At 36.7% G+C, this 16,143-nt stretch overlaps 1 protein-coding gene across 3 annotated transcripts in view; it reads right to left on the reverse strand.

Annotated features, from left to right (window-relative positions):
* Window positions 1–16,143, reverse strand: part of LOC140162774 (ADAM 17-like protease) — a 63,506-nt gene that overhangs the window by 6,787 nt on the left and 40,576 nt on the right. For all 3 annotated transcript variants that reach the window (XM_072186068.1, XM_072186067.1, XM_072186066.1), the window contains exons 16-21: window positions 11,965–12,038; window positions 10,655–10,788; window positions 9,786–9,864; window positions 8,283–8,371; window positions 7,376–7,429; window positions 5,646–5,689 (exon numbers count right to left, since the gene is read on the reverse strand). In XM_072186068.1, the coding sequence (XP_072042169.1) occupies window positions 5,646–5,689; window positions 7,376–7,429; window positions 8,283–8,371; window positions 9,786–9,864; window positions 10,655–10,788; window positions 11,965–12,038 (474 nt within the window). The remainder of the gene's footprint in view (window positions 1–5,645; window positions 5,690–7,375; window positions 7,430–8,282; window positions 8,372–9,785; window positions 9,865–10,654; window positions 10,789–11,964; window positions 12,039–16,143) is intronic.

Here is a 16,143-nt window from a genome sequence, read left to right on the forward strand (position 1 = left end):
AGTCCTTGAGAAAGAATGTAATGCGGGAGCCCGCCGTATCCGTGAAGCAATCTGGATAAGGAAGAGAGCACCGAACACCATGAACAGAGACGAGGGGGCCCATTACCTTAGTCATGTGTACGACCCACTTCTGGGCGCTGGTGCTCCCTTTGTTGGTGTACAGAAGTCGGAAAAAACATCACTCTGAAGATGACCATCGTCCAAGATGGTCGAAACTGTCAGGTCAGTAAAACAAATTGGTTTTGTCAAGATTAAATATTGTATTTGGATTTCATATCTATCACACTGATTGAGTAATACATATATACAGATGGAGAATTGCACATCCAAAACATCACCTCAGGTGATATCTGAGTTAGGGTTAGGTTTAGGGAACCCTGATATCACCTGAGGTGATGAGTTGAATGAGAAATTCCCCATCTTATTGGTATGTAAACACATCCAAATCAATTTCAACATTTTTATATGAAATCTACTTCATGATTTATTTTCTGTGAACAGTATACAACTTGCTTTGCATAAATAATAATAATATTAAATACATAAATGATAAATTCTAATTTTTTTACAAGAGTAAGTACAAACATAAACTGTTTATAATAACATCTAATACAACTATCTCAATTTAATTATTTGATCATTAAAAAATAATAGCACCAAATACAAAATGTTAAAAGAATCTTCCTTTGGCCTTGACAAAGAACTTGCAATACTGTAAAAGTGGACATTTTCGTGAGATTAATTTTTTGCGCTTTACCAATTGTGAGTGGACACTACAAATGAGCCGTAAACTCGGCAAATTGTATCCTGAGATACAGTGCAAAACGTGCGTGAGGGTCGTATTCATAGGTGTCTCAATTAGGCGCGTCATGTTTCTCATTTGATAGCGTTTAAACCAATCGATAATCCTATTGCTGAAGAGGATATTAATCTTCTCCATAAAGAATCATTAAATAGCTCTAGTCTTTATTTGCTTTGGCTAAATCCTGTTCAAGTGGTGGGTTACAATAATTATTGCATTGTATTTTGTCTGGGTATGTACAACCAACAATTAACAATGAGAGGACATTCCCGAAGCTCGTTGACTTGGGGATGATTTGAAATGACCGCCAATTATGCCTTTATTACTTGCAATGTGGAAAAAGAGACACACGTAGAAACGAAAAAAGGTACCATTTTTTTGAAGGAGCTGAGTTCAACAAACCATAACCCCGCTTCTGGATATCGTTTGAAGTCAAATGATATACTATTTTAAAGCTTATGATATATATTTTATAAGCACAAAATAAAACAAACTTGACCGGGGGCCGAGTTTACGGCTGATTCGTAGTGTCCAGTCACAATTTTGAATTGTTTCACTTGTTTTTAAATTTGTGATTCTATGTTTCCTTACATTGACCTATACACAAAAGTTATATATTCGCGATAGCAGCTTGGAACATGAAGAGCGTGAAAATAAATGTAGCGTAAAAATTGTCACTTTTACAGCAGCTGATTATTCTTCCATATTTTGAGTTCAATTGCTCCAGTGAGTTTGAATTCTAGAAGCAACGTGGAATCTTGAATGTGTCATAAATGGACAAAATACCCAGCTCATTAAAGCTTCTGTGGCTCAACCTCCTGGACACCTATCAGGGGCCATATGGCAGGCCCCTTGCCCCTGCAGTTTGCACTAAAGCTTCACATTCATAAGATTCCCCACCCTCCCAAGTTAGTAATTATGTACAAACTGTATCAAAATGATTGAAACTATCAACTTGTCATTTTTGCAGAATTTGTTCACTATGTTATGTACCAGTTTAGGCTCAACTTTTTTTTTTTAATATCTGAAATTATATTACATTCAGACCTGAAACTGGCCATTTGTGAAAAAAGAAAAAATGCTTTAAAAAAAGAGGAAAATAGCACAAAATCATGCCAAAACAGCTCAAATTGGGCTGAAAATAACAAATAATGCGTACATTTCAGGAATAAAAAAAAGAGGCCAAATCAGCTGAAAAGAGGAAAAGTTTCAGGTCTGTACGTTTTATCTTCTCTGTGAATATTTTAGGTCGTGAAGATAACACATTCCGTTCTGAGATTACAAACTTTTAAAGCAAGTGTGACATTGATTGAGAGCACCTAAACAATGAATACATTGAGCAGTGAAGCTATTCGACTTCTGTTGTGTACAGTGGCGTAATCGATCTGAAATTGTTTAAAACCAGATGTGCCCCCTCAATCAGACCCGGTGCCCCCCCCAATCATGGTCGGTGCCCCCAATATCATGACCCACGCTACGCCACTGGTTGTGCGAGTAAAAGTATGAATACATCGATCTTCACTTGAATGACAATACTGAATAGCTCCCAGATGCACCAACCTATTGGTTTCAGATTATCAAATAAGTTCACATATGTCTTTTTCGCAAAAACTACAATTATTAGTGATTTTATATTTTTAACATTTTTTGAAAATGTCAAATCCCGGTTCTAATCATTTTGATATAGTTTGTATAATTGTATCCCCTGATTACGAACAAAAACATTATCACAATGATAAATTTCTATCTTTACTACAAATATTAGTTTTGAGTATTAAGTCATGGATACAAAAACATTTGGATTACAGTTTTGTCATAATAAATATATACATCTTACTTTATATACATATTGCACTAAATATACATACTTGATAAATTCACAATTTGTATAAATCTACACAATTAGTAACAAAATTAGGGTATAAATTCTAAAAAATTAATGAAAAGCTGTATTTCACAAAAACCAATATCCAATTTGAAAATCTAGTTATCAAACATAAATTAATTTGCACTATAAACTTACACAAAATTGGATTTCACAAAAAAACAGTATCAAATTTGAACATTTTGTTATTAAATATAAATTAATTTGCACTATAAACTTACTACATAAGTCCTGTCTTCATATACCGACCTTTCACTTCTGACCTTTTTTTGCTGACCTTTCTTCAGAAATTAAACAAATAGAGCAACAGTGCAAACGACATGTACATGCACACATACCCATCTGTACACCACTGCAATATTTCTGAGGTCATTGCCAAGGTCGTTGGAAGACTGGGATATTCCAGTTGAAATCCATACACCCCCGATGGAAGACATGCCCTTAATCTTTCACACAGGTGGTGCAGATTTTAAATGGAGTCACCCATTCAGGGAGCCCACTTGAAATTCACACTCCCTGTGTGGAAGATTAAGGTCACATCTTCCACAGGTGGTGTACATTGTATGGATTTCAACTGTAATAGTCCAATGTGGTGTTACGAACAATGTCCTGAGACCAAATAATGTGATTTGACTAACAAACATTAACATACACATTCACCTTGATTGAATAGGTTTGAGCAATTGATAGCACAAATTTAAACACAATCCTGGAATTTTGTGTGTTGTGCTGCATTTTTGGCCAAACACATTTTCACAAATCACATCAATAAACAATACACAGTTGATCATGCAATGCAGTGCATCAATTCAATCATGCAGTTCAAATTCTCAATCCATCAATCTATGTTGGTAACAACTGTTCATTAATCCTCAATGCATCACATTTAGTTTGGTCCTTGTGGTGCTCGATAGGTAGCGATGGCTCTTTCTACTATACCCTGAACATTTGCAGCAATAGCACTATGCCATGGTTCCTTATTATGCGCAATACAATTGATTACATATGTAGGGTACGATACTAGAAGCCATCGGGCCACCGATAGCCCTATAGGACATAACTACACATAACGCTACGGTATGTTATGCAAATGCCAAGATACAGCTAATAATAAATAAATAACTCTTGATGGGTTATTCCATTTGAAATCATACCACTGTGGAAGATTTATGAAATGTATTTCACAAAGAGAGTATGTTTATCAAATGGAATTATCTAGGGTTAATTATTTTGAAACCCATACTCCTCCTGTATATGGTTTTACCTATATCTTCCACCACTGGAGTTAGTATTTCCCCAGTATTTCAAATCAAAGTTATCTACTTGAAGCTTACAATCCCTCTGTGGAAAACTTGATCAAAATATTCCACAAGGGGAGTGTGGATTTCCAATAAATCAGTCCATAGTATCATCCGCAACACAATAGAGCTACACAAGCAATGTACACATGAACTGTTTCTTTCACTCACACAGGGATGACTACATCTCTATAGTTGTGTACAGTATATTATAGAGTTCACTACTTGTTTTAGAGCCAACACTTTTTACAATACTAGTAATGCACAAAAAACCAATATATATCTTGCACTTCCCAAACATTTGCACCCAACCCCGCCTGCGAAACAACCCAAGGCACTGATGTAAATCGCCACAGATATGCCAGGTGCCTTGTTACCTTATATTTCTTACTGTTATCAAGGCATTCTTAAGCATGTTACTGCCTATATGGCCCTTGGTGAACAAAAACTCCCTATGCATGTGAAGATGTAAGAAATTTTGCACTTGAAATATTATATGGGCAAAAATAAGTAGCAAACTAAACAGTTTTGATTCAATGGGTATTTCAGCATTGCAAAGCTTTCATAATGGGCCGGCAATGATACTGGCATGATAACTTGAGTTTACAGAAATGTTGACATTCCCATAGCTAAGGGGTTCTCAATCATGTTTTGTTCAAGGGCCACAAGCAGATATAAAACATTCATGCTTGAGGGCCAAATACTCCCCAAGCTTCATATTTCAGAGTTGGTCAGGGCCAAATGTCAGTGGATAGCAGGACGGAATGGGCTATTCCATTTAAAAGCCACACTACCTTATGGGGAGTACATGTATGAATTTCAAATGGAATGAACACATTAGGCAGCTCCATTTGAATTCCATACACCCTCTGAGAAAGATTCAACCTGAATCTTTCACAGGGGAGGATAAGTTTCAAAAAGAGTCGGTTAATGTGCTAATTCCATTTGAAATTCCTACTTCCACTGTGGAAGATATTTCCAAAATCTTCCACAGGGGGAGTGTGGATTTTGAATGGATAAATGCAAGAGCCCATTTGGCCCACGGCTTGCCTGTTGAGAACTCCTATCTTAGCTTATCAATAGTATCACAAATAATGATTGCTTTTTGTTTTAAAGAAAAGCGAAACCAACAAACAAAAAGACAAACAAATTAGTGGTGCAAAAGACAACAAGTTAAAGCAATTGATGTGAGAACCTACTAGCAGGTTCCTATGGTAACAAGTAGGTTCATTAGGTACTGGTACTACATGGTTCCTTCAGTATCATGTAGGTTCCTATTTACGCTTATTAAATGCCAGAAAACAGTAAGGGACATTGCTTTCAGAGAAGTTTGGACCTCTCTTGTCCGTGGTGGGCATACACAGTGCAAACACAGAAGTGGGGTTCTGATTGGCCAATTCAATTATCCCACAGACCGGTAATACAGCAAAGCTTTAGTTGGTGCAAAGCGGCACTCATGAAGGGAACACAAAGCCCAAACTATGTTGCTCATTGACAAGACCAAGAGAGGTTTGAACTTCTCTGGAAGCTACTGTAGTAGCAGACCTTCCTTGTTGACATTGTTAGTATTAAATCATGCTGATAACACTACTTTCCATGCAGCATATGGTGCACTCATAAAACAGTCTCTTTTTCTAAGTATTCAGAAGAAGGTTTGTACCTGCGCACACGTGTTCGGTCTTCTGGACGGATTCTCTCTTGGTTCTGAAAAGAAAGTAGGAATTCAATGTAAGAATGCATCGTCTGGTAATAAGTGATGTTTTGGGCGAAACTGAGCTATTGATGAATTATGGAAATAGAGGTAAATGCACACATTTCAAGCTCTTTACTAAATAATGAAAACGTTAAAAACAATAATTTCGAAGTAAATTGCAAAAAAGTCTAATTTAATCCTAAATAAATTTGCAAACATGCAGAAAGTGGGATTAACCCTCTAACATTTTCTAGCAAATTTGAATGGTATATGATATGGAAAAGTGGTCCCTTTGTTAGTTTGGACCTTCTTGGGTACATTTTTGTCAAATGGGGAGGGTGGGCTATACTGCTAGTGGAGATGACAACAATATTAAAAAATATTTAAAAACTTGGCTATTAGTGAACATGTCGACAGGGCTAATCATATGTGGTGTGATCAAGCAAAATCAGTCTGAAGTTGGCCATATTTGATTTTCAGTTTTTTACATGATTTGCAAAGCTACATTTTGCAGAAAACCCCATTGAAATAGAAAATTAGTTCCAAAGATATGAACAGTTGAAGTGTTTCCAAAACAATATGCAACAAAATAAATTATTGTCTTTGTTTGGCTATATTTGAAAATCACATCATATCACATATTATTACTTGGGGGAGTCGAAATTCTTAGAGAGCGAGACAGTGACAAAAAAGCATGATGGATCAAAGAGTCAATTCAGATCAGGAGGGGGCGGGGAGTAATGAACAGAGATGAGGGGATCTACAATCTAAGTCATGTGTATGATCCACCATTGGAGACTGCTAGCAAGACTAACATCACTACTGGAAATGACACAACCTCCCACCAGTCATCACAACAAGAACAAAGTTTGAAAAAGTTGTTCACTGATGAAACTGTCAGCAAGAAAATATATAGTAAGTATCTTGTAACTGGTTTTGACAGGTTAAAAACTCTTTGGTAATATCACTAAACCTGATGAACCTGTTTCAAGCAGTGCCATAGTAGGGGATGCTGGCAGCCTGGGGCCATCCCCGTCAGTCCGAAACACCGTCAGTCCGAAAAGTGGTTCGGACCGACTGTGTTTCGGACTGACGGGGTGTACCCGAACGCCCTGATGTTTAATATCTTAATGCATTTTTAAAACTTTTTTGCCCATTGTTGTTAAATGTTTCCCCCCTTAAAAGTTGCCTCCCCCTTGCCCCTCTGAAACAGTCCTGGCTTTGCCATTGGTTTCAAGAAACAATATATTTGAATCTTGTTATAATTAAAGACAGCGATAAAAAGAATTTACCGTGTCTGATGTCACTGTCAATTATGATCCTTGATTGGTTTACACAGGTTAATAGCGCGTAAAAGGAAGACCGATCTATCTGGTGCTGATCGGAGAAAAGGAATAGCAGCAAATGGCTAAAAATTACGTACTTTTACAAGGCAAAAAGCAGCTTTTCTAGGCATTGTTGACATGGTGCCTTCGCAAAAGAAAGTTACCTACTATAAAGACCTAACTTTTGAGATGGTTTGCATGTTTGAAGGTGCAAAATTAACAATAAGGCGCCCGGTTATACCAGCCGCTTTCAGCAAGTCATCATCACGATTCACGACACTTGTAAACAAACCCTGCTCGAGTTTGATTGACAGATGACGTCAGACGCGATAAATTCTTTTTATCTCTGTCTTTGATAATAGTACTACTTACCATTGGGTGAAACCATTGTTCTGCTTTCATGGACTCTGTTTCTCTCTTCTTGTCCTGTTGGTTCAAAGAACATACAAAACCAAAGGATGTTTTTTTAGAATCAATACCACTGTAAAAGCTAGGTGGTTTAGCTGTTATGTATTCTTATCTGTAATCATAGGGTTGGGGGTTCAAATCACTTTGTGGCTTTGGGCAAGGCCTTAATCACGTTCCACCAAGGTATAAATGGGTACTGTGAATTGGGGTAGATTAACAGACTCGTTGTACGGAGGAGGAGTGGTGGACATCCACAGCAGCATCATACACAGGAGCCAGTTTCCAACCAAAATTCACTCCAATCATTTAATTTCATTGGCATAGTGTAAAATACCAAATTTTTGAGCGCTGTGTGCGCACATTGTCCAAATGAAGCCCTTTCTTGAAGCTCAAAGACATTACATGTAGTCTCTCTCTAAAAATAAAATATATTCCTCCAATATTACCGGTTCAAAATGATGCAACCAGGAATTTGTTTTGTTTCCCCCTTCAGAAAATGTTAATTTTGCCCCTTCCCATACCCCTGCTAAATGGTATCTTATGAAACTGCATGGTATACATACGTGACATGGTCAAGGGGAATGAGTCACATGTCTGCCCTGGACGAAAATGAGTTTTACATATTTTTCTATAGAGGACATTTAGAGCTTTCAGAAACTGAAAACCCTATGTTGATACAACTTTTCTTTAAAAAGTTACATCAATTTATCAACCGCTTTAAACAATATAAAACAAAAAAAATATCTCAAAATCAATATTAGCAATATCCAACTCATTTCCCTTGATCGTGTCACATATCATGAGAATTGCACCATGACCCCCTCCCCCCCACACACCCACCCCTACATAATTATACACAAAGTCTACTTACAAAATGATGGATGACACAACTGCATGGAATCCATATCAAGAGGGAGATAATGAGAGTTGCACCAACAACGTTGTCCTTGATTATACGAGCTGAAATGAGAGGTCATCAACATACTCAGTTAATTTGGGCGTATAGACATCTGGGTGCATTCCTAAGACAATTGACATATTCCAGTTGAAATCAACACTACCCCTGCTGAAGATTTTGGAAATACCTTCCACAGGGGGAGTAAGTTTTTCAAATATAATTGGTCAGAGTTAATAATTTTCAAACCCATACTCCCCCTGTATTATGGCTTTACCTATATCTTCCACCACTGGAGTGAGTATTTCAAATGGAAGTTACTAAACTGTCTATTCTATTTGAAACTCGTACTCCTCTGTGGAAGACTTGAGCTAAATCTTCCACAGAGGTAGTGTGGATTTTAAATGGAATAGCCCATAGAGGTTATCCATGTTTTATAAGCTGCGTATCCTATCAACGACTGCTATACCTTGTTTAGGACTTTCAAAAGAAGTACCTGCATGTTCAACCACCACTGTTTCAAAATAGCCCGCCAAAGCCATGCAGGTACCTCCGAGGTCGTGCATTGAATTGGTTTGAATGAGGAATACTACGGGAACCAGTGCCTTTTGTTAGAAGCCACACATGAGTGAAGTGGATAACCTCTATTGTCACATTTGGTCTAATTGAATCAGATTGTGTCACATGCAGAGATGTAAGTGACGTAACGATCCACTCCCTGAAAAACATGAGAGCCCAAGGCGAGCACCTCGCCAAATTTACGGAATTCCGGGGGTGCAAGGGGGCTTGTCCGGGGAATAGTCTGCAGGGTATCATCCCCTCCAAAAAAAGGTTTTTTGCTCTTTTTATGACAAATTATCATCATCCAATTCCGTTAATCTAAAAAAAATTGTAAAAAAAACTTTTTTTTTTTTCATTTCCGGAATTTTTTTTTGGGGGGGGGCACAAAGCCTTTTTAGGCCGGAAGACTTGCATCTCTGCACATATACACTAAAGTGATCGTAATAATATGTGAGCTGCTCAGACCAAATGAGCAAAAAGTCCCAAGTTAGTAGTTTCATTTTCAAGACCTTCTGGCTGCTGAGTTGATGTTCTGTGTTTGATGCACACATGTACAAGCCAGTAGTATGTCCTTTACGAATGCCCTGTTTTACATGTTGTGCCCCATTCACAAAGTAAATTCTACTGGCATACAGAATGTCCCCTTCACAAAGACATACTTTTGATATGTTCAGGTGCGCATCAAACAAAACACATCAATTAAGTAGCCAGGAGGTCTTGACACTACCAGCTTATGAATTTAAGCTCATTTTGTGGGAGCAGGTCATATACATGGTCTGTTTCATAAAACAATTAGTATAAACTGCTATCGTCAGATCAACTGCTAGCACTCAATTTCATATCATAAAATAGTACATAATGGCTTCTACAAAGATGTGCTTCTTTGGATCTGTTCCTTCAAAACACAGAATTACTCACCTATAACACTTATGTCTATGTCTTCAAAAACATCGAAAAATCTCTCGATGACATCCTGAGTTTGACCGACACAATGACCCTAGAAAACAATAAGAACAGTAGGGTCAAGTTGTGTATGCTCGCTACCTAAAAATAAATGTCAATAAACCAGCATTTTTTTAGCAAATTCAGACTAATATTTGTCGTAAGATTTAACTAAACTGAACTTGGTCAGTTTATAATTACCTCTTTACATACACCGGTGGGAATCGGTCTGCCATTAGGCATGGGAACCCATGACTCTTGTCATCAGGGTTGCAAGTGGGCAATTGCTAAATTTCCTGAAAATCAAACTGGCCCTTGGCCAGATGACCCCACGCTTGTGTGTGGCATCAAACATTTATGGGGCTTGTCCGGGGAGTAGTATCACCCTCTCCCTAAAAAAGTTTATTTTTTTGTTTTTGTTACACTTCAGCAAGTTTTCAATATGGCCAAAATTCTGGAAATCCAAAATCTAGAAATTTCCGGAAAACTTGATCCCTGTGTGTGTGTGATAACTAAAATCAACTGTGGCAGCTTAGACTAAATCTATCACTTGTCTACGCTGAGCATGTACTTGTGTGCTTTGTAGTGTCGACTGAATAACTTACAGTACATAGCGTGTCAGACTTATGAAACTATTCTCTCCCGACTTTGGTTGTGCACCATAGCGCAACTGACTAGTAGTAGCGCTGTTGTACAGCGCCATTGTGACAAGAGCGCGCTCTGAAGTTCTTAAAAACAACAAACTCGGTCAAAAGCTCAATTTAGACACAACTGCACTGTCTCATTGCAACCAGAATCTGGTTGCAAAGTCCGTCACCTTAGTCTAGTCTGCAGCTTATAATTACCTCTTTACATACACCGGTGGGACACGGTCTGCCATTAGGCACGGGAATCCACGACTCTTCAGTTGTCCCATTGAAAAACTGCAGGCAGGGCGAGTTTGCATCTTTCTTACAACATCTATGACATGAGACAGAAACTAACAAGAAAAGGAAATAAAAAAATGATCACTATATTGGACCATATGTGCCCATCCACCACAAACTGGTCGTAAAGTCGGCATTTTCCATTTTGAGATACAATCAAAAACAGTATATGGATTTCTATGTAAAATATAGTAGGAATTTGACCTTTGATGAACCATAACTTCACTTCCAGATGTCCGATGAAGCTGGTTGATGTGTCATTTTAAAGCTGAAAGTGCATTCATTCAAAATCGGCAATAAACAGAAAATGATCTCGAGCCGACTTTACTACCACTTCGTGGTGGATGGTCACATATTACATTAATTCCCCATTACAGGCATACGATTTCAGTCAATTTTTTATTTTGTTCTTCTTTGCCAAAAATGATGAAATAATATTAGTCACTATGAGTAGCGTAGCATGAGTCATTTGATTGGAGCCAAATGGAGAATGGAACAATACTGATTTTATCATTTGAGGTGTAAGAATGCCAAAAAATATTGGTTCCACTACTGTTGGAAAACACCAATAACACCATAATACTTATTGTTTTAAGTTAGGAATGACAGAAAAATCAGAATCAATATTCTGTGGTTATTTTCGTGACAGCGTTATTTTCACAAATTTTGCAAATAGAGGTTTGGCAAACACAACCATTTGCCAAAAAAGCAAAGTGCTATGCAATTTTTATATTTTTTTTGTGAAAAGAGCTATGCCAATGCTATTTCTTTCTTTTTTTCCTGTTGGCGAATACTATTTTTTGAAGAAGGAAATCGCACAACATAGACTTGTTAGAATGAATATTTTAAACAGTTCTAGTGACTTGGCAACATAGACTTGTTTGCATGATTTGTGCTGTATATGTACTATACTGCGAGGATGAGGATATACAAAGTGGTGCTAATGACTAGGCATAGCGACGGGTTTGTTAATTTTTTTTGTTGGTGCTCTTTGTCTTTAAAACTGGAATCCAAAACGAAAAAAAAAAAATCCTTTAAAAAGAACAGCAGCATGTAGGCTAATGCGCTGAATTGTCATCACCTATTAATTTTATGCACGCAGGTTCGTGAGACAAATCTTTTTTCTGGCCTTAGGTCGCAGAATTTAACAACACACCAAAGGGCCCCTTTGTCGTAAATTGCAATAAATTCTGTACCTGAAAATAACAACTTATACAGTAATTACTTACCATCTTCGCATATACATGAAACCATTTTTCTGTCTTCGCAGAATTGAACGCACTTGCCCCCACGACATTTACCACTGAAATGAATGATAACATACAGTATGATCATACCGATAATGTCAAACGGGCAGCTCATATTTACACTGTTAAATGGTCTATTCAAGTTGGAATCCATACACCCCTTATGAAAGACATGGTCTTATTTTCCATACAGGGAGTGTGAATTTCAAATGGGGTTACCTTAAAGGAAGTGTCCGGCAATCACAACATTATGTCTTATATGTTAGAAAAATAATTATCAAGCACGAATCACATGGTTTTATTTAAAACAAACTCATATTAACCATAAAAACGAATAATAACAGCAATCTCTCAACACACGATATTCAAAATTCCCGCGCCGAAACTTTCTAGAGCAATGACGTCATGGTTATTTGTGCTCATTTGTTGTCAGGATTCATTGAATTATTAGTACGTCATTGCTCTAGACAATTTCGGCGCGGGAATTTTGAATATCGCGTGTTGAGATATGGTTGTTTTTATTCGTTTTTATGGTTAATATGACTTTGTTTTAAATAAAACCATGTGATGCGTGCTTGATAATTATTTTTCTAACATATAAGACATAATGTTGTGATTGCCGGACACTTCCTTTAATAGAAGAACTTGTAGTGCATACACAGTAGGGTTCTGATCAAATTATACCTTGAAACATCAGCACCTCAATGGCTGAAAAAGTTGCATAACATGGCCCAGTACTTTTCAGCCATTTTTTGAAAAGGTTAAAGGATCATTTGTGCCATCCTTAAGCCTCCTTCATTCATTAAATACATGTTCATTTACTTACTCACATTTACCAAATTTCAACCAATCAGTTTCCTTCACTAATTTATACAAATTCATTAACTTCCATGAATCACATTACCCCCACTCATTCATACATATTCATTTACTTCCACCAATCAGTTTCCTCCATTCATACATATTCATTTACTTCACTAATCAGTTTCCTCCATTCATACATATTCATTTACTTCACTAATCTGCAGTTTCCTCCACTCATACATATTCATTTACTTCCACCAGTTTCCTCCATTCATACATATTCATTTACTTCACCAATCAGTTTCCTCCACTCATACATATTCATTTACTTCCACCAATCAGTTTCCTCCACTCATACATATATTCATTTACTTCCACCAATCAGTTTCCTCCACTCATACATATTCATTTACTTCCACCAATCAGTTTCCTCCATTCATACATATTCATTTACTTCACCAATCAGTTTCCTCCACTCATACATATTCATTTACTTCCACCAATCAGTTTCCTCCACTCATACATATTCATTTACTTCCACCAATCAGTTTCCTCCACTCATACATATTCATTTACTTCCACCAATCAGTTTCCTCCACTCATACATATTCATTTACTTCCACCAATCAGTTACCTCCATTCATACATATTCATTTACTTCCACCAATCAGTTACCTCCATTCATACATATTCATTTACTTCACCAATCAGTTTCCTCCACTCATACATATTCATTTACTTCCACCAATCAGTTTCCTCCACTCATACATATTCATTTACTTCCACCAATCAGTTTCCTCCACTCATACATATTCATTTACTTCCACCAATCAGTTACCTCCATTCATACATATTCATTTACTTCCACCAATCAGTTTCCTCCATTCATACATATTCACTTACTGTAAAACACTTTAATTTCGCGGGTACTTTATTTATTCGAGGGTACTTAATTTCGCGAATCCAGGATTTTGTATTGCACGTCAAAGTTTTCCAAATTCTGACTCTGCATGGCCAGAGCTTAAGTGAAAATTAGCCTTACTTTGCTGGGTATTTCCGCCTTACCTTCCCTAAATTGAATGTTGGGATATCTCTAAAATTAAATATGGCCATTGTTTTGTAGGAAATAACATGCAAACTATGATAAAATTACGAAATACTTTTGCCCAATCAACCCACGCCATTATCATAGCCCATCATGGGGGCGGCCATTTTGTTTCACAAACTTTCATTTCTGTCTCATAATATGTTATTAAAATTACTTCTAAACATTTTAAAATATCTTTTTAAATCATAGAAACAATGAAAATAATATTTTGGAGCTTTGTTTAGAGTTTATAACGTGAGAAACAAAGTTCAAAACAAAAATAAAATGTACTGATTGAACGAGGACGGGCATAATTGGTCAATTTTTTCTATGCAGCAAATGGATAAACAAAAATAGATATCAATTTCACGATTTTCTAGCGAGTTTTATGTGGAGGTTCAATGCTTTGTGGAATTTATATGATCTTTTGTAATGATATATGAGGCTATTTTGATGATGTTTCAAGGTAAATAAATAATCTAATAATGAAAATGATGTCACATAGTCACAAAATAACTTTGAGGTGAATTCTGTAATGGAAGTTGCTAGAGTTGGGTTGTCAAATTCGGAACCAGTGTGCAAATTGTCTGTGATAAAATTCGCGAGTATTTAATTTCGCGAATCAAAAGCCCTCGCGAAATTAAATACCTCGCGAAATTAAGTGGTTTTACAGTACTTCCACAAATCAGTTTCCACCACTCATACATATTCATTTACTTCCACCAATCAGTTTCCCCATTCATACATATTCATCTACTTCCACCAATTAGTTTCCTCCATTCATACATATTCATTTACTTCCACCAATCAGTTTCCTCCACTCATACATATTCATTTACTTCCACCAATCAGTTACCTCCATTCATACATATTCATGTACTTCCACCAATCAGTTTCCTCCATTCATATATATTCACTTCCACAAATCAGTTTCCACCACTCATACATATTCATTTACTTCCACCAATCAGTTACCTCCACTCATACATATTCATTTACTTCCACCAATCAGTTACCTCCATTCATACATATTCATGTACTTCCACCAATCAGTTTCCTCCATTCATACATATTCACTTCCACAAATCAGTTTCCACCACTCATACATATTCATTTACTTCCACCAATCAGTTTCCTCCACTCATACATATTCATTTACTTCCACCAATCAGTTACCTCCATTCATACATATTCATGTACTTCCACCAATCAGTTTCCTCCATTCATACATATTCACTTCCACAAATCAGTTTCCTCCACTCATACATATTCATTTTACTTCCACCAATCAGTTTCCCCATTCATACATATTCATCTACTTCCACCAATTAGATTCCTCCATTCATACATATTCATTTATTTCCACCAATCAGTTTCCTCCACTCATACATATTCATTTACTTCCACCAATCAGTTTCCCCATTCATACATATTCATCTACTTCCACCAATTAGTTTCCTCCATTCATACATATTCATTTACTTCCACCAATCAGTTTCCTCCACTCATACATATTCATTTACTTCCACCAATCAGTTTCCTCCATTCAAACATATTCATTTACTTCCACCAATCAGTTTCCCCATTCATACATATTCATCTACTTCCACCAATTAGTTTCCTCCATTCATACATATTCATTTACTTCCACCAATCAGTTTCCTCCACTCATACATATTCATTTACTTCCACCAATCAGTTTCCTCCACTCATACATAATCATTTTACTTCCACCAATCAGTTTCCCCATTCATACATATTCATTTACTTCCACCAATTAGTTTCCTCCATTCATACATATTCATTTACTTCCACCAATCAGTTTCCTCATTCATACATATTCATCTACTTCCACCAATTAGTTTCCTCCATTCATACATATTCATTTACTTCCACCAATCAGTTTCCTCCACTCATACATATTCATTTTACTTCCACCAATCAGTTTCCCCATTCATACATATTCATCTACTTCCACCAATTAGTTTCCTCCATTCATATGTATTCATTTACTTCCACCAATCAGTTTCCTCCATTCATACACATTCATTTACTTCCACCAATCAGTTTCCTCCATTCATACATATTCACTTACTTCCACAAATCAGTTTCCACCACCCATACATATTCATTTACTTCCACCAATCAGTTTCCCCATTCATACATATTCATCTACTTCCACCAATTAGATTCCTCCATTCATACATATTCATTTATTTCCACCAATCAGTTTCCTCCACTCATACATATTCATTTACTTCCACCAATTA

Source organism: Amphiura filiformis, chromosome 10 (genome assembly GCF_039555335.1).
Source record: "Amphiura filiformis chromosome 10, Afil_fr2py, whole genome shotgun sequence".
In the NCBI taxonomy this organism is placed as follows: Eukaryota; Metazoa; Echinodermata; class Ophiuroidea; order Amphilepidida; family Amphiuridae; genus Amphiura; species Amphiura filiformis.